Source organism: Bombina bombina, chromosome 8 (genome assembly GCF_027579735.1).
Source record: "Bombina bombina isolate aBomBom1 chromosome 8, aBomBom1.pri, whole genome shotgun sequence".
Classification (NCBI taxonomy): domain Eukaryota; kingdom Metazoa; phylum Chordata; class Amphibia; order Anura; family Bombinatoridae; genus Bombina; species Bombina bombina.
Genome location: NC_069506.1, coordinates 192,705,961 through 192,726,279, shown reverse-complemented (window position 1 = coordinate 192,726,279; position 20,319 = coordinate 192,705,961). Strand labels below are relative to the sequence as shown.

Here is a 20,319-nt window from a genome sequence, read left to right as displayed (position 1 = left end):
CATGGGCAGTTATTTTGCGCCTTCGTTTTTCCACACGCTTCTTGCGACCCTGTTGACTATTTTGAATGAAACGCTTGATTGTTCGATGATCACGCTTCAGAAGCTTTGCAATTTTAAGAGTGCTGCATCCCTCTGCAAGATATCTCACTATTTTGACTTTTCTGAGCCTGTCAAGTCCTTCTTTTGACCCATTTTGCCAAAGGAAAGGAGGTTACCTAATAATTATGCACACCTGATATAGGGTGTTGATGTCATTAGACCACACCCCTTCTCATTACAGAGATGCACATCACCTAATATGCTTAATTGGTAGTAGGCTTTCGAGCCTATACAGCTTGGAGTAAGACAACATGCATAAAGAGGATGATGTGGTCAAAATACTCATTTGCCTAATAATTCTGCACTCCCTGTATTTTCTAAATTTACCTTAGCCAAGGTATTGATCTAGGTCCGTTCATACCACCAAAAGTTAACTTTTTTACAATCTTTGGGTTTCACACTGAAATTATTTACACACAACTACTGGAGTCATAAGACAAATGTTTGGAAAATGTTCTCCCTTTTGTTCAGAAAAGGCAGACATGCATGGGTTTGCCATTAATTTTTTTTGTAATTAGGACGCTAATTGCAGCTGTGCATCACACTTCTGAAATTCCCAGCAGTAAAGGGATAATCAGTTAGCTGTTAGGGGTAATATTTGCTGTAGTGTAGGTATTATCCTCCCACCTGACATCTCCCATCACCCTGATCCACCCCCCCCCCCCCACACACACACACACTGGTCACTACCATCTTAGGTACTGGCAGTCATACTGCCATTATGCAGTTATGGGTTAATTGAGGTAATCCCTTCTTTTCTATGAGGAGTCTCATACCCTCATCATTAGAAGGTGATTTCTATGAAAATGGCAATCACTTAATGGGACATACTTAAACTTTCATTATTCAGATAGGGCATTTAATTTTAAACAACTTTCCAATTTATTTTTATCATTAAATTTGTTTTGTTCCCTTAGTATTCTTTGTTGAAAGCTAAACCTTGGTAGACTCATGCTAATTTGTAAGCCCTTGAAGACCGCCTCTTATCTCAGTGCATTTTGACAGTTTTTCACAGCTAGCCAGCGCTAGTTCATGTGTGCATATAGATAATATTGTGCTCTGATTGGCTAAAATGCAAATCTGTCAAAAGAACTGAAATAAGGGGGCAGTCTGCAGAGGCTTAGATACAAGGTAATCACAGAGGTAAAAAGTGTATTAATATAACCATGTTGTCAGTGCAAAACTGGGGAATGGGTAATAAAGGGATTATCTATCTTTTTAAATAATAACAATTCTTGGGCAAACTGTCGCTTTAAGTAATGCTTTTTTTCATGTATGGAGGGCCGTGGCTACAAAGGAGCCCCTATCTCTTGAAGACAGCATACAATACACAAACACTGTGCCATTTAGATATGAGGGGACCTATTAAAAAGCCCCTAGCACCCCAAAATGGAAATTTATTTTTTAGTGGCTATCAGCTGATTCCCTAACAGAACCCTACACATAGGGAGGCACATCAGAGGGTGGAGGTATCCCCTATATTGTCATCCACAATACATGGACACTGCAGTTTTCTTTCCTGGCTTTAGTGTGGGGGGTCCCCAGGGTCTGGATGTTGTTCCTGATTTGAGCATTTTATTTTTTAAACTGCAGCCTTTTATTTACTCAGCGTTCCTACTGTAAAATTTAGAAGAACATTTCCCACTACATATCTCCCTGCCAGTACAAGATTAATGCATTCCTCCTGCAGTGGAAAAAACACATACTAAATGTAAGCTCTTGCTTTTTTATGAACAGAAAACCCTCACTCGAGGAGTTTGCATTATGGAAGAAGGCTATGTGCTTAGTTTGTCATTCTTCTGTTTTCATTTTTTCTTTTCATCTTCCTTAAAGACTGGCAACCTGACATTTGTGACGGTGGTGAGTGTTTTCAATGCCTTTTGTTTGTGCTAAAAAAGTTAAGGCTAAAAAATGGCAATCTGCATTAAATTAAATCTTGACTGCTTTTCTTCAAATAGACTTTTTTATTATTATTTATGTTTGATTCGAAATGTATAAGTGTATTAGGTATCAAAAACGTGTATTTTTATATGTTTCCAGTTGTGTGATCTGTTAAAAAAATAATACAAGTCCAACATCTGTAATGATTAGAAAAAACAACAACTCGTAAACAAAAGGAGAACAAGGTTTCTGGGAAATTCTTTCGTCTACACTGGCCGGGGCTTGAATTCCTTTTTTGTACTCAGCATTGATACTGCTTGAGTTCAGGTCTAATCAGATAATATGAAACCCTTTGTGTGCTGTTTGACAGTAAAGAGAAGCTGACTTTTCAAAACTTTAAAAATATTTGGAAAAATAAATATAAACCAACAATAGTAATATGGATAATCAGAACGCCTTCCTGCAGTGGGAATTTACATTACTTTTTACTTCTATTTCTCCCAAAAGGAAGTAAAGATCTGTGTTTTTAGTTCATTTTTTGTTTACTGTGAGAGAGACACAGTTTCAGAACTCTTCCACATTTATTAATATTTGTGTCTAGCTGTACAGGTTAAACATAAATCCAATTCTCAATGCTTTTTTTTTATTTACTGATAGAGATACAGTTTTAGAACTCTTCCATATTTATTTGAATGGATATGAAACCCAAAATTAAACAACTTTTCTAATATATTTCTGATATCAAGGTGTAGTTTTTCTATTGGTAACTTTTGCTGAAAAGCAGGGAGTTAAAGTGATGGTAAAGTTCAGACTTTAAGATGGTTGCAGTTAAGAAATAATATAAAATATTAAATAAATATTAAATATATATATATTATAATACAAGATTTATAATCCTACTGGGTATCTTCTTTTTCTCCGCCCCCCTTAATTTCCTCTTTTGGCTGGGCTGTGACTTAGGCTTCCTAAGGGCTTTCAAAGGGCTGGACTTCAAGAGTGTCATATGACACACACACGGATTGGATGTTTATTGAAATTGTCATAGAAACGGATAGATTTTTTTTTAAAAAAGGTACATATCTACTTTTTTTAATGGCAAAGATTACATATATGGCATTTGATTAACTAAAGTTTACCATCATTTTAGCAGTGTGCACGTGTCTAGAGCCATTTCTGGCAATTCATATCCCAGGAGTAGACAACTGGGAAGCGGACTATCTGAGCAGATAGACGTTCCCCCAGGGGAGTGGGCTCTTCATCCGACTGTGTTCTCCAAGCTAACCCTCAGGTGGGGTGTTCCGGAGATAGACCTCATGGCTTCTCACCTCAATACCAAGCTGCCCAGATACGGGTCCAGATCGAGGGAGCCTTATGCAGTGCTGGTGGACGCGCTAGCGGTTCCGTGGGAGTTCAGTCTCGTATGTCTGTTTCCTCCATTTTCCCTTCTTTCCAGGGTTATAGCTCGCATTAGGCATGAGCGGCCTCAGTGATCCTAATTGCTTCAGCTTGGCCTCGCAGGACTTGGTTTGCGGATCTGGTGAAGATGTCATCCTCCCCCCGTGGAGGTTGTCACTGAGGACGGACCTTCTACTTCAAGGTCCCTTCCTCCATCAACATCTAGATTCTCTGAGGCTGACTGCATGGATATTGAACTCTTAGTCCTGTCTAAAAGAGTTTTTTCAGATAGGGTCATTGACACTCTGATCCAGGCTCGTAAGCCTGTGACTCATCGGATGTATCATAAGGCCTGGCGCGCCTATATCTCCTGGTGCGAATCTTGAGGCTTTCCTTGGCACAAGGTGAGAGTTCCTCGTATTCTGTTGTTTCTCCAAGAGGGTGTGGAGAAAGGTTTGTCAGCTAGTTCCTTAAAGAAACAGATGTCTGCCCTTTCAGTTTTGCTGCACAAGAAGTTAGATAATTTTCCGGACGTTCAGTCTTTTGTTCAGGCCCTGGTCAGAATCAGGCCTGTGTTTAAATCTGTTGCTTCTCCTTGGAGCTTTAATTTGGTTCTTCGTGTTCTTCAAAAGGTTCTGTTTGAGCTTGTGCATTGTGTTGATATTAAACTTCTATACTGGAAAGTTTTGTTTTTGTTAGCTATTTCTTTTACTCATAGAGTTTCAGAATTATCTGCCTTACAGTGTGACCCCCTTATCTTATTTTCCATGCGGATAAGGCCGTTCTTCATACCAAATTGGGATTTCTTCCCAAGGTGGTCTCTGACTGCAATATCAATCAGGAGATCGTAGTTCCTTCCTTTTGTCCTAATTCTTCTTTTTAGAAGGAACGTTTGTTGCACAACCTGGATGTGGTGCGTGCTTTGAAGTTCTATCTCCAGGCTACCAAGGATTTTAGGCAATCTTCTTCCATATTTGTAGTGTACACTGGTAGGTCAAAAAGCCACTTCATCTACTCTCTCCTATTGGCTGAGGAGTATCATTAATTTGGCCTTTAAGTAAGCTTGGCAACAGCCTCCTGAGAGGATTACAGCTCACTTTACCCGTGCTGTCTCTTCTTCCTGGGCTTTTAAGAATGAAGCATCCATGGAACAAATCTGTAAGGTGGCTACTTAGTCCTCTTTGCATACTTTTTACTAAATTTTACAAGTTTGATGTTTTTGCCTCAGCTGAGGCTTCTTTTAGGAGAAAAGTTCTTCAAGCAGTGGTGCCTTCAGTTTAGGTCCGCCTGCCTTTAGTTCTCCCTTCTTGTCCATTCTGTGTCCTCTCTGGCTTGGGTATTGGTTTCCCAACAGTAATGAATGGAATCATGGACTCTCCATGCCATTGGAAATAAAACAAAATTTATGCTTACCTGATTATATTCTTTTCTTCCAACACACAAACAACCGCGATAAACCCCTTTTTGCTTGTGCGCAACAGTTAGCTCCACTCGTAATCTAGCTGATTAGTAGGTATACGTGCACAGCACACAGCCCTGAGCTTAGTATTGTTTGTGCTCATGTTGCCAATCTTGCCCAAAAAAAAGGTTTAAACCTTTTTATAATAATAATACTGATGATCTGTTATATAGCCAATCTGGAAGTGTTTTGTAACAATGTATAGTTTTGCTTATTTTTAAATAACTGCACTGATTTTCAGACTCCTAACCAAGCCCCAAAGGTTTAGATGTATACTGATGTCTACAGACTCCTGGTTGTGTAATGGGTCTTTTCATATGCAGGGGATAGGAGGGGTGTCTGCCTTTCCTGATTTCCCAGCCCCTTTCAGTGGGTGTCCCAGTCTAACCTCATCAACAGGGCTCATCTGGGAGCTTGTAAATAAGTTTATAAAAGCTTTTATGCTGGAATTTTATATCAGTATCTGTGCATATTTTTCTTTATAGTAGGGTATATTACATGCTGTTATATAGAAATTGGTGTATACTGTCCCTTTAATATAGTCCAGGAACCTGCTGCCAGGATAATTTCCTGCATCTCTTATTTAAAAGCTTGTAATCCACAAATGATAATAGTGGGGCTGCTTGTAGCTCATGCACTATTAAATGGACATTGTGCTGTAAAATGTGTTATATTTAAAATAACTTGTTGTGCTCATTGAAACCACAATCCATTGATGTCAAGGACATGTCCGTTCAAATGTGCTGAGCCCGCAAAAAGAACAGACCCATGTTAGGTTAATTTTGAATGAGTGGGTTCAATGAGCAAAACTAAATATTTCAGATACTATAATCTATATCTCCCACCCCACTGTAAAGTTGATTTCTCTTGATGCCTCCTCATGTTTCTAAAGAGAATACTGCAGTAATCATAACTTCAGTGTTGACTGCGTCAATGGGCAACATCTGCTATTTCAAATGACAAAATAAAGGTAAATTAGATGTTTGCATACACATCAATACACTCCAGAAGGTAAAATTTATCATTGGGAGCATATTAAAGGGGAAAATATTTTTACAATACCGTTATCACATCTATTGTATTTAAGGCTAAGCGTCCAGCATTGGCCTCATCAAAGGGACACTGCACTCACAAAATGTCCATCATCCATATGAAATAACAGCATCTAAGTATGCTAAATGTCAAATTTAGCATGGAAAATATGAAGTAAAAACTGTTTAAATTTACAGGGAAACAAATACATTTGTCACTTCCTAACCCATCTACCCCATCTCGTTTTTGTAACTGCATAGGTGCAAACTACTATTCATGCTCAAATCCAACATACTGTATATGTTTTAGTTTGTAAATGGTTAGTAAGGGCCCTTTTTGTTTTGAGTGACAAGGAAATCAGTGGAAATAAAAAAACCATAAAACAATATATTATTTTGATAAAATAAAGCTTTTTTCTCCAACATAGGTGTGTCCGGTCCACGGCGTCATCCTTACTTGTGGGATATTCTCTTCCCCAACAGGAAATGGCAAAGAGCCCAGCAAAGCTGGTCACATGATCCCTCCTAGGCTCCGCCTACCCCAGTCATTCTCTTTGCCGTTGTACAGGCAACATCTCCACGGAGATGGCTTAGAGTTTTTTAGTGTTTAACTGTAGTTTTTATTATTCAATCAAGAGTTTGTTATTTTGAAATAGTGCTGGTATGTACTATTTACTCAGAAACAGAAAAGAGATGAAGATTTCTGTTTGTATGAGGAAAATGATTTTAGCAACCGTCACTAAAATCCATGGCTGTTCCACACAGGACTGTTGAGAGCAATTAACTTCAGTTGGGGGAACAGTGTGCAGTCTCTTGCTGCTTGAGGTATGACACATTCTAACAAGACGATGTAATGCTGGAAGCTGTCATTTTCCCTATGGGATCCGGTAAGCCATGTTTATTACGATCGTAAATAAGGGCTTCACAAGGGCTTATTAAAACTGTAGACTTTTTCTGGGCTAAATCGATTCATTATTAACACATATTTAGCCTTGAGGAATCATTTTATCTGGATATTTTGATATAATAATATCGGCAGGCACTGTTTTAGACACCTTATTCTTTAGGGGCTTTCCCAAAGCATAAGCAGAGCCTCATTTTCGCGCCGGTGTGGCGCACTTGTTTTTGAGAGGCATGGCATGCAGTCGCATGTGAGAGGAGCTCTGATACTTAGAAAAGACTTTCTGAAGGCGTCATTTGGTATCGTATTCCCCTTTGGGCTTGGTTGGGTCTCAGCAAAGCAGATACCAGGGACTGTAAAGGGGTTAAAGTTCAAAACGGCTCCGGTTCCGTTATTTTAAGGGTTAAAGCTTCCAAATTTGGTGTGCAATACTTTTAAGGCTTTAAGACACTGTGGTGAAAATTTGGTGAATTTTGAACAATTCCTTCATGTTTTTTCGCAATTGCAGTAATAAAGTGTGTTCAGTTTAAAATTTAAAGTGACAGTAACGGTTTTATTTTAAAACGTTTTTTGTACTTTGTTATCAAGTTTATGCCTGTTTAACATGTCTGAACTACCAGATAGACTGTGTTCTGAATGTGGGGAAGCCAGAATTCCTATTCATTTAAATAAATGTGATTTATGTGATAATGATAATGATGCCCAAGATGATTCCTCAAGTGAGGGGAGTAAGCATGGTACTGCATCATTCCCTCCTTCGTCTACACGAGTCTTGCCCACTCAGGAGGCCCCTAGTACATCTAGCGCGCCAATACTCCTTACTATGCAACAATTAACGGCTGTAATGGATAATTCTGTCAAAAACATTTTAGCCAAAATGAACACTTATCAGCGTAAGCGCGGCTGCTCTGTTTTAGATACTGAAGAGCATGACGACGCTGATAATAATATTTCTGAAGGGCCCCTAACCCAGTCTGAGGGGGCCAGGGAGGTTTTGTCTGAGGGAGAAATTACTGATTCAGGGAACATTTCTCAACAGGCTGAACCTGATGTGATTGCATTTAAATTTAAGTTGGAACATCTCCGCATTCTGCTTAAGGAGGTATTATCCACTCTGGATGATTGTGACAAGTTGGTCATCCCAGAGAAACTTTGTAAAATGGACAAGTTCCTAGAGGTGCCGGGGCTCCCAGAAGCTTTTCCTATACCCAAGCGGGTGGCGGACATTGTTAATAAAGAATGGGAAAGGCCCGGTATTCCTTTCGTCCCTCCCCCCATATTTAAAAAATTGTTTCCTATGGTCGACCCCAGAAAGGACTTATGGCAGACAGTCCCCAAGGTCGAGGGAGCGGTTTCCACTTTAAACAAACGCACCACTATACCCATAGAGGATAGTTGTGCTTTCAAAGATCCTATGGATAAAAAATTAGAAGGTTTGCTTAAAAAGATGTTTGTTCAGCAAGGTTACCTTTTACAACCAATTTCATGCATTGTCCCTGTCGCTACAGCCGCATGTTTCTGGTTCGATGATCTGATAAGAGCGGTCGATAGTGATTCTCCTCCTTTGGAGGAGATTATGGTCAGAATCAATGCTCTTAAATTGGCTAATTCTTTCACCCTAGACGCCACTTTGCAATTGGCTAGGTTAGCGGCTAAGAATTCTGGGTTTGCTATTGTGGCGCGCAGAGCGCTTTGGTTGAAATCTTGGTCGGCTGATGCGTCTTCCAAGAACAAGCTACTTAACATTCCTTTCAAGGGGAAAACGCTGTTTGGCCCTGACTTGAAAGAGATTATCTCTGATATCACTGGGGGTAAGGGCCACGCCCTTCCTCAGGATCGGCCTTTCAAGGCAAAAAATAAACCTAATTTTCGTCCCTTTCGTAGAAACGGACCAGCCCAAGGTGCTACGTCCTCTAAGCAAGAGGGTAATACTTCTCAAGCCAAGCCAGCTTGGAGACCAATGCAAGGCTGGAACAAGGGAAAGCAGGCCAAGAAACCTGCCACTGCTACCAAGACAGCATGAAATGTTGGCCCCCGATCCGGGACCGGATCTGGTGGGGGGCAGACTCTCTCTCTTCGCTCAGGCTTGGGCAAGAGATGTTCTGGATCCTTGGGCGCTAGAAATAGTCTCCCAAGGTTATCTTCTGGAATTCAAGGGACTTCCCCCAAGGGGGAGGTTCCACAGGTCTCAGTTGTCTTCAGACCACATAAAAAGACAGGCATTCTTACATTGTGTAGAAGACCTGTTAAAAATGGGAGTGATTCATCCTGTTCCATTAAGAGAACAAGGGATGGGGTTCTACTCCAATCTGTTCATAGTTCCCAAAAAAGAGGGAACGTTCAGACCAATCTTAGATCTCAAGATCTTAAACAAGTTTCTCAAGGTTCCATCGTTCAAGATGGAAACCATTCGAACTATTCTTCCTTCCATCCAGGAAGGTCAATTCATGACCACGGTGGATTTAAAGGATGCGTATCTACATATTCCTATCCACAAGGAACATCATCGGTTCCTAAGGTTCGCATTCCTGGACAAACATTACCAGTTCGTGGCGCTTCCTTTCGGATTAGCCACTGCTCCAAGGATTTTCACAAAGGTACTAGGGTCCCTTCTAGCTGTGCTAAGACCAAGGGGCATTGCTGTAGTACCTTACTTGGACGACATTCTGATTCAAGCGTCGTCCCTTCCTCTAGCAAGGGCTCACACGGACATTGTCCTGGCCTTTCTCAGATCTCACGGGTGGAAAGTGAACGTGGAAAAGAGTTCTCTATCCCCGTCAACAAGGGTTCCCTTCTTGGGAACAATAATAGACTCCTTAGAAATGAGGATATTTCTGACAGAGGCCAGAAAAACAAAGCTTCTAGACTCTTGTCGGATACTTCATTCCGTTCCTCTTCCTTCCATAGCTCAGTGCATGGAAGTGATCGGGTTGATGGTAGCGGCAATGGACATAGTTCCTTTTGCGCGCATTCATCTAAGACCATTACAACTGTGCATGCTCAGTCAGTGGAATGGGGACTATACAGACTTGTCTCCGAAGATACAAGTAAATCAGAGGACCAGAGACTCACTCCGTTGGTGGCTGTCCCTGGACAACCTGTCACAAGGGATGACATTCCGCAGACCAGAGTGGGTCATTGTCACGACCGACGCCAGTCTGATGGGCTGGGGCGCGGTCTGGGGATCCCTGAAAGCTCAGGGTCTTTGGTCTCGGGAAGAATCTCTTCTACCGATAAATATTCTGGAACTGAGAGCGATATTCAATGCTCTCAAGGCTTGGCCTCAGCTAGCGAGGGCCAAGTTCATACGGTTTCAATCAGACAACATGACAACTGTTGCGTACATCAACCATCAGGGGGGAACAAGGAGTTCCCTAGCGATGGAAGAAGTGACCAAAATCATTCTATGGGCGGAGTCTCACTCCTGCCACCTGTCTGCTATCCACATCCCAGGAGTGGAAAATTGGGAAGCGGATTTTCTGAGTCGTCAGACATTGCATCCGGGGGAGTGGGAACTCCATCCGGAAATCTTTGCCCAAGTCACTCAGCTGTGGGGCATTCCAGACATGGATCTGATGGCCTCTCGTCAGAACTTCAAAGTTCCTTGCTACGGGTCCAGATCCAGGGATCCCAAGGCGGCTCTAGTGGATGCACTAGTAGCACCTTGGACCTTCAAACTAGCTTATGTGTTCCCGCCGTTTCCTCTCATCCCCAGGCTGGTAGCCAGGATCAATCAGGAGAGGGCGTCGGTGATCTTGATAGCTCCTGCGTGGCCACGCAGGACTTGGTATGCAGATCTGGTGAATATGTCATCGGCTCCACCTTGGAAGCTACCTTTGAGACGAGACCTTCTTGTTCAGGGTCCGTTCGAACATCCGAATCTGGTTTCACTCCAGCTGACTGCTTGGAGATTGAACGCTTGATTTTATCGAAGCGAGGGTTCTCAGATTCTGTTATTGATACTCTTGTTCAGGCCAGAAAGCCTGTAACTAGAAATATTTACCACAAAATTTGGAAAAAATATATCTGTTGGTGTGAATCTAAAGGGTTCTCTTGGGACAAGGTTAAGATTCCTAGGATTCTATCCTTCCTTCAAGAAGGATTGGAAAAAGGATTATCTGCAAGTTCCCTGAAGGGACAGATTTCTGCCTTGTCGGTGTTTCTTCACAAAAAACTGGCTGCTGTGCCAGATGTTCAAGCCTTTGTTCAGGCTCTGGTTAGAATTAAGCCTGTTTACAAACCTTTGACTCCTCCTTGGAGTCTCAATTTAGTTCTTTCAGTTCTTCAGGGGGTTCCGTTTGAACCCTTGCATTCCGTTGATATTAAGTTATTATCTTGGAAAGTTTTGTTTTTAGTTGCAATTTCTTCTGCTAGAAGAGTTTCAGAATTATCTGCTCTGCAGTGTTCTCCTCCTTATCTGGTGTTCCATGCAGATAAGGTGGTTTTACGTACTAAACCTGGTTTTCTTCCAAAAGTTGTTTCTAACAAAAACATTAACCAGGAGATTATCGTACCTTCTCTGTGTCCGAAACCAGTTTCAAAGAAGGAACGTTTGTTGCACAATTTGGATGTTGTTCGCGCTCTAAAATTCTATTTAGATGCTACAAAGGATTTTAGACAAACATCTTCCTTGTTTGTTGTTTATTCTGGTAAAAGGAGAGGTCAAAAAGCAACTTCTACCTCTCTCTCTTTTTGGATTAAAAGCATCATCAGATTGGCTTACGAGACTGCCGGACGGCAGCCTCCCGAAAGAATCACAGCTCATTCCACTAGGGCTGTGGCTTCCACATGGGCCTTCAAGAACGAGGCTTCTGTTGATCAGATATGTAGGGCAGCGACTTGGTCTTCACTGCACACTTTTACCAAATTTTACAAGTTTGATACTTTTGCTTCTTCTGAGGCTATTTTTGGGAGAAAGGTTTTGCAAGCCGTGGTGCCTTCCATTTAGGTGACCTGATTTGCTCCCTCCCTTCATCCGTGTCCTAAAGCTTTGGTATTGGTTCCCACAAGTAAGGATGACGCCGTGGACCGGACACACCTATGTTGGAGAAAACAGAATTTATGTTTACCTGATAAATTACTTTCTCCAACGGTGTGTCCGGTCCACGGCCCGCCCTGGTTTTTTTTTTTTAATCAGGTCTGATAATTTATTTTCTTTAACTACAGTCACCACGGTACCATATGGTTTCTCCTATGCAAATATTCCTCCTTAACGTCGGTCGAATGACTGGGGTAGGCGGAGCCTAGGAGGGATCATGTGACCAGCTTTGCTGGGCTCTTTGCCATTTCCTGTTGGGGAAGAGAATATCCCACAAGTAAGGATGACGCCGTGGACCGGACACACCGTTGGAGAAAGTAATTTATCAGGTAAACATAAATTCTGTTATTATTCATTGCAGAATTCTTCTCAGATATGAAGATAATATAAATTGTGTTTAACGTCCCTTTAATGATCAGCATGCTTATTACATGACCAGATAGGAAGGATCTCCATTGTGAATTGCCAGCCCTCTAGGCAGGTGCCGGTGTTGCCTTATACAATATTTAACAATTAATGGAAGCACCAACAGGTTAGGCTACAAATGTAACGCCATAAAATGCATGGGATGGATAAGAATTACAATGTTTGAGAACTCCGTTATTTACAAAATTTTGTCAAGAATATTTTGTTTCTGTAGTTTTCTTTCTATCAAAATTAAAAGTAAGCTGACTATGTTATGACTTTTAGTTTAAAGGGACACTGAACCCAAATTTTTTCTTTTGTGATTCAGATAGAGCATGCAATTTTAAGCAACTTTCTAATTTTTTCTATTACCATTTTTTCTTCGTTCTCTTGCTATCTTTATTTGAAAAAGAAGGCATCTAAGTTTTTATTTGGTTCAGTACTCTGGACAGCACTTTTTATTGGTGGATTAATTTATCCACCAATCAGCAAGAACAACCCAGGTTGTTCGCCAAAAATGGGCCGGCATCTAAACTTACATTCTTGCATTTCAAATAAAGATACCAAGAGAATGAAAATTTGATAATAGGAGTAAATTAGAAAGTTGATCTACAATAAAGGAGATAGAGGGCGCCACATGGTGCAGATCAAAACGACTCCACAGATGATAGCAGTAGAAATAAAGAATCTTACTCACAAAGTGTAAAGCACTGATGTGCGATATAAGCGGTGCGGAACCAACCAGTCGTCTGGTAGACACAATGGAAATAAAACCAATGGAATCCTCGGCTCACCAGGGAGAGTCCAGAGATGCCAAGATTGGATGCAGGTCCGTTCTAATCAGTGTGAGAGTGGTCAGCCAATGGGGACCACGTCCCACCCAGGAGAGTCCAGAGGTCCAAAAGGTGGATGAGAGAATGGCAGTATCCCAAAAATAGGACAGGCAGCAAAATGAGAGTATAAAAATGTATTACAAAAGTTAAAAACAACAGCAACGCGTTTCTGAGTGTCACAGCACTATAGCCTGAGGAAACAGTGCTGTGACACTGAGAAACGCGTTTTTGGACCTCTGGACTCTCCTGGGTGGGACGTGGACCCCATTGGCTGACCACTCTCACACTGATTAGAACGGACCTGCATCCAATCTTGGCATCTCTGGACTCTCCATGGTGAGACGAGGATTGCATTGGTTTTATTTCCGTTGTGTCTACCGGACGACTGGTTGGTTCCGGACCGCTTGTATTGCACATCAGTGCTTTACACTTTGTGAGTAAGATTCTTTATTTCTACTGCTATCATCTGTGGAGTCGTTTTGATCTGCACCATGTGGAGCCCTCTATCTCCTTTATTATAGATGATCTTATCCTGTGTTGTGGCGCGACACTCTAGAGGAGCTGCCTGCAGTCTTGGATTTGTGCCATTGAGACCATCTGGAACTATATGAGTAGGACTATTGTACCACTGATCATTATCAATTGGACTATTTGCTTGGTCTACCTGCATTATTTAATTTTATTTATCTATTTAGATAGGTGTATATTTATACATGTTTACAAGTTAATGTGGTGGGATTGTTCCCTTATTCACATACTGTCATCTATATATATTGTGGTGAAATTATAATTACATACCACATTTCAATATACTAATTTAAATTAATCAGGTCGCTTTGACCTGTAGGAAATACATATATGGGTACCAGCTTATGAGTTGCCTATTTATTATCCTCTGTTTATATTGGATTGATTGTTCCACACTTGACGGTCCTTGGTTCACATATTGTATTATCCATTTAAATATTCACTTAATCAGTATATATACTTACAATTGCGTTCACATCTATATCTAGTCCGTGCCTTGGCGCCTCTTACAAGTACCTGTGTGACTGTATTTGCCATCGGTGTACTAGTTTGTTTTTAAATTAGAAAGTTGCTTAAAATGACATGCTCTATCTGAATCAGAAAGAAAAAAATTGGGTTCAGTGTCCCTTTAATTACATCCCTGTCATCATTAAAGGGACAGTCAAGTATAAATTAAACTTTCATTATTCAGATAGCACTTTTAATTTTAATTGACTTTCCAATTTACTTTTATCATCAAATTTGCTTTTTTTCTCTTGGTATTCTTAGTTTAAACTAAACATAGGTAGGCTCATATGCTAATTTCTAAGCCTTTGAGGGCTGCCTCTTATCACATGCTTTTTAAATCTCTTTTCAACACAAAGAGACAGAAAGTACACGTGGCCCATATAGATAACACTGTGTTCAGGCACAGGGAGTTATTTAAGATCTAGCACAAAACAATGCTAAATTTAAGACAATAGATAATAAACAGTCACAGTCATTTGATCAGGGGGCTGGAAGAAGGTTCCTAGATACAAGGTAATCACAAAGGTAAAAAGTACATTAATATAACTGTGTTGGTTATGCAAAACTGGGGAATGAGTAATAAAGGGATTATCTATCTTTTAAAACAATAACAATTGTATGGTTGACTGTCCCTTTAATTCTGATATCTGAAGCTTTGGCATCTACTTTTCTTTTCTCTTCTCTGTAGTTTTACCCCTTAAAATGCATGAAATGCATAAATAAACCCTTTATCAAGGTTACATGTTTATTCCATATTGTGCTGAGAGCAGCAACCTGGACCACAACTATCGTAAACACAATACCTATAATTAAACATTCACAGACTACAGCAGAACTATATGATAATTATTTTGCAAGTTTCTTAATTTGAAGGGTATATTTAAGTTTTCAATTAATATTGCAGTGTTATTTGCAAACATATCTGTGATTAATTAAAAAAAAAAAAGTTTTATAAAAATAGCTGTACCTATACATTTATATTATGCATTTCCAAACAATACCATATTTAAATACAAAAGAGGATAAACTATAAAATAGTTTAGAAAACTCCCAAACCGACTTTAATAAACCATTCTAATGTTCTGTATCTTTATAGCAAATCATGTTTGCATTACTGACACCGTTGTTCCCTGTAAGGTGTTCACATGTACATGTGCACACCCCTGGTTTTCAGCAGGTGCACTTTCAATTTTCAAGTGTGCACAACTTGCTTTGGGGGTTGCACCACCCGGTGTGTGCTCACCTCTCTCCGGGGGCTTTATTAATCTGTTCAAATTTAGGATATAATACAGACAGAGCACCCAGAAATGGCATGCTGCACTGTATCTTGTTTGAAGTTCTTCATATTGTGCATGGAGGCTGCATTCATTAATTCATTTTGGCCACCTTAACCATCTCCCTCAATTTTAAGTTCTACAACCTCTCCTGCTTGAGATCCATTGGAGCCTACCACACACCCCAAACACTAAAATAACAACAGAGTACTATGGCTGTAGCTATCTGCAGCTGTTCGCTAAGCTCCATTTCTTTCATGTAATTGGCAAGAGTCCATGAGCTAGTGACGTATGGGATATACAATCCTACCAGGAGGGGCAAAGTTTCCCAAACCTCAAAATGCCTATAAATACACCCCTCACCACACCCACAATTCAGTTTTACAAACTTTGCCTCCGATGGAGGTGGTGAAGTAAGTTTGTGCTAAGATTTCTACGTTGATATGCGCTTCTCAGCATTGTTGAAGCCCGATTCCTCTCAGAGTACAGCGAATGTCAGAGGGACGTGAAGGATTATCACTTATTGAATACGATGATTTCCCTAACGGGGGTTTATTTCATAGGTTCTCTGTTATCGGTCGTAGAGATTCATCTCCTACCTCCCTTTTCAGATCGACGATATACTCTCAATTTACCATTACCACTACTGATAACTGTTTTAGTACTGGTTTGGCTATCTGCTATATGTGGATGGGTGTCTTTTCGGTAAGTATGTTTTTTATTACTTAAGACACCTCAGCTATGGTTTGGCACTTTATGCATTTATATAAAGTTCTAAATATATGTATTGTACTTATATTTTCCATGAGTCAGGTTCATGTGTTTCCTTCTGCAGACTGTCAGTTTCATATTTGGGGAATATAAACATTTTTTTAAGAATTTTTTTTCTTACCTGGGGTTTAGTCTTTTTTTCAATTGACTACTTCTTGCAAATTGCGGGCAGTATTAGGCCCTCGGGGGCATCAAATGCTAAACTTTATTCCGTCATTCTTGGCGTGAGAATTTTTTGGCGCGAAAAACATCAGTTTCTGAGATTCTCTTTTCTAGACAAGCATTACCAATTTGTTGCTCTTCCATTTGGCCTAGCAACAGCTCCAAGAATCTTTTCAAAGGTTCTAGGTGCCCTACTCTCTGTAATCAGAGAACAGGGTATTGTGGTGTTTCCTTATTTGGACAATATCTTGGTACTAGCTCAGTCTTTACGTTCTGCAAAATCTCACACGAATCAACTAGTGTTGTTTCTTCGGAAACATGGTTGGAGGATCAATTTAGCAAAAAGTTTCTTGATTCCTCAGACAAGGGTCACCTTTTTAGGCTTCCACATAGATTCAGTGTCCATGACTCTGTCTCTAACAGACGAGACGTTTAAAATTGGTTGCAGTCATTCCCTTCAGTGGCTATGTGCATGGAAGTTTTAGGTCTCATGACTGCAGCATCGGACGCGATCCCCTTTGCTCGTTTTCACATGAGACCTCTACAGCTTTTTATGCTGAACCAATGGTGCAGGGATTATACAAAGATATCACAATTAATATCCTTAAATCCCAATGTTCGACACTCTCGTTTAGTTCAAGGGGCTTCTTTTGTTCGACCAACCTGGATTGTGATCACAACAGATGCGAGTCTTTCAGGTTGGGGAGCTGTTTGGGGATCTCTGACAGCCCCAGGGGTTTGGAAATCTCAAGAGGATAGATTACCAATAAATATTTTAGAACTCTGTGCAATTCTCAGAGCTCTTCAGTTTTGGCCTCTGTTAAAGAGAGAACATTTCATTTGTTTTCAGACAGACAATATCACAACTGTGGCATATGTCAATCATTAGGATGGGAGTCGCAGTCCCCTAGCTATGAAAGAAGTATCTCGGATACTTGCTTGGGCGGAATCCAGCTCTTGTCTAATCTCTGCGGTGCATATCCCAGGTGTAGACAATTGGGAGGCGGATTATCTCAGCCATCAGACTTTACATCCAGGGGAGTGGTCTCTACATCCAGATGTGTTTTCTCAGATTGTTCAGTTGTGGGGTCTTCCAGAGATAGATCTCATGGCTTCTCATCTAAACAAGAAACTTCCCAGATACCTGTCCAGGTCCAGGGATGTTCAGGCGGAGGCAATGGATGCGCTGACACTTCCTTGGTGTTATCATCCTGCTTACATTTTCCTGCCTCTAGTTCTCCTTCCAAGAGTGATCTCCAAAATCATCATGGAACAATCGTTTGTGTTGCTGGTGGCTCCAGCATGGCCACACAGGTTTTGGTATGCGGATCTGGTTCGTATGTCCAGTTGGCAGCCTTGGCCACTTCCGTTAAGGCCGGACCTACTGTCTCAAGGTCCGTTTTTCCATCAGGATCTCAAATCATTAAATTTGAAGGTATTGAAATTGAACGCTTAGTACTAAGTCATAGAGGTTTCTCTGACTCAGTGATTAATACTATGTTACAAGCTCGTAAATCTGTCTCTAGAAAGATTTATTATAGAGTTTGGAAGACTTACATTTCATGGTGTTCTTCTCATAAATTCTCTTGGCCTTTTAGAATTCCTAGAATTTTACAGTTTCTTCAGGACGGTTTGGATAAGGGTTTGTCTGCAAGTTCCTTGAAAGGACAAATCTCTGCTCTTTCTGTTTTATTTCACAGAAAGATTGCTATACTTCCTGATATACACTGTTTTGTACAGGCTTTAGTTTGTATTAAGCCTGTCATTAAATCAATTTGTCCTCCTTGCAGTCTTAATTTGGTTCTGAAGGCTTTACAGGCTCCTCCATTTGAGCCTATGCATTCTTTGGACATTAAACTACTTTCTTGGAAAGTGTTGTTCCCTTTGGCTATCTCTTCTGCTAGAAGAGTTTCTGAGTTATCTTCTCTTTCTTGTGAGTCTCCTTTTATGATTTTTCATCAGGATAAGGCAGTTTTGCGGACTTCTTTTAAATTTTTACCTAAGGTTGTGAATTCTAACAACATTAATAGAGAAATTGTTGTCCCTTCCTGGTGTCCTAATCCTAAGAATTCTTTGGAAAGATCCTTACATTCTTTGGATGTGGTAAGAGCTTTGAAATATTATGTGGAAGGCAGCTACTAAAGATTTAGGAAGACTTCCAGTCTATTTGTTTTATTTTCTGGTCCTAGGAAAGGTCAGAAGGCTTCTGCTATTTCCTTGGCTTCTTGGTTGAAACTTTTGATTCATCAAGCTTATTTGGAGTCGGGTCAGGCCCCGCCTCAGAGAATTACAGCTCATTCTACTAGATCAGTCTCCACTTCATGGGCCTTTTAAGAATGAAGCTTCAGTTGATCAGATTTGCAAAGCGGCAACTTGGTCCTCTTTGCATACATTTACTAAATTCTACCGTTTTGATGTATTTGCTTCTTCAGAAGCAGTTTTTGGTAGAAAAGTTCTTCAGGCATCTGTTTCAGTTTGATTCTTCTGCTTTTGTTTTTTTGTTTTTTTTTGTTTTAATATTTTTTTATTGGTCATTGTAAAGTAAAAAAAAAACATCATTAGGAGACACAGCTCCCGTACATTACAATTAGTAATATTTACAAGTTTTATATAGATAACATAACATCGATCTAACAATACTTCTAAATTCAATCTATTTAGCTGTTTCAGCCATGAGCAAAATAATAATATAAAAAAAAAAGCAAAAGGCGAAAGAAGAAAAAAAGAAAAAAACCTGAGAAGGAAGGATTACTCCTCTTTTACTTCTAAACTAATTAGATTATTCTTATATAAGATCATCTGCAGAGACTTATTATATTCCTATCTAATTATCTCGGCTATTCAACCTCTTCAGAGTGTATTATTTACCACTTCTAGCTAGTTGTTGATTTTAAGTAATTTCTAAGATACCCCCTTACTCTTACTAAATATGTCTGAGCAAATTTCTAATAGGTGAGTTTCTTCTCCTGATTCCTGATTCTGAGCAATTACCATTCCTTATTATGGCTAACAAACAATCCAACCTAGGCTGAAAACTAATAATTGTCCGTGTCAAGTGGGAGGGAGGTGGAGGAAAAAAAAAAAAAGGGGGAGAGAGGGGAAAAAAGTAGTGGGATAGAGAAAAGAAAGAGAGATAAGAGACCGACCATTCCCTTATTACCTAACATAGCCATAGTCTAGGGTACCGCCCCCGTTCTATTTGTTGTTGGAACCAAGAGGAAGAATTAAAATGTCGCACTACCTGTTTTTGTACATCCATAGAAAGTGAAATAATATAGGACTTCCATTTATTGAAGAATCTGGATACTTGTTTTGGATTAATAGATCTTGTATTATATTGCTCCAGCACCATTTGATACTGGACTTCTTTCAAGAACTCTGTAAATTTGAGTGATTTATGGTTCTTCCAATTTCTTAAAATTAAATTTCGGGCCGTCAAAATAAGTAGATTAATAAATCAAATGTTGGGTAGGTCACAAGTATGTTTGCACAAAAACAGTATCTGATGTAACGTCAGTTTAATCCTGATCCCCATTATCCTGGAAGCCCAGAAATTTACCTTCTGCCAGAATTGGGCTACTTTGGGACAAGCCCAGAAGGAGTGTATATAATCTGAATAATCCTTACTGCATTTGAGACATTTCCTCTTTTCCCAGCTCCATTTTGCTAACCTAGCTGGGGTAAGATATGCCCTATTTATTAATTTTATATGGGATTCTTTCCATGTGTAAGTGAATGTTGCCCTAGCTGCTAGGGAGATACTTTGTACTATATCCTTGGTTTCTACTTTTAGTTTTTCTTTTGCCCATTTTGCTGAGATATCTACCAAATTGTTCTGACCCCCCTCCTTCATTATAGCTTGGTAAACTTGGGAGATCATATTGACCCCATCACTATATTGTAAAATTATAGTCTTCAAGTGTTTACTATCTATCCCCAATCCTGTATCTAATCTCAATTTCTCCACCCAGTGTCTAATTTGTAGATATGCAAAGAAACTTGACTTTGGGAGATGAAATTGGTGAGCTATATTCT

The 20,319-nt window shown here is 40.0% G+C and overlaps 1 protein-coding gene across 1 annotated transcript in view; it reads left to right on the top strand.

Annotated features, from left to right (window-relative positions):
* Window positions 1–1,778: 1,778 nt before the first annotated feature.
* Window positions 1,779–20,319, top strand: part of LOC128638691 (testicular acid phosphatase homolog) — a 259,980-nt gene continuing 241,439 nt past the window's right edge. Inside the window, exon 1 of the mRNA XM_053690813.1 lies at window positions 1,779–1,959. Within this exon, the coding sequence (XP_053546788.1) occupies window positions 1,864–1,959 (96 nt within the window). The 5' untranslated portion in view covers window positions 1,779–1,863. The remainder of the gene's footprint in view (window positions 1,960–20,319) is intronic.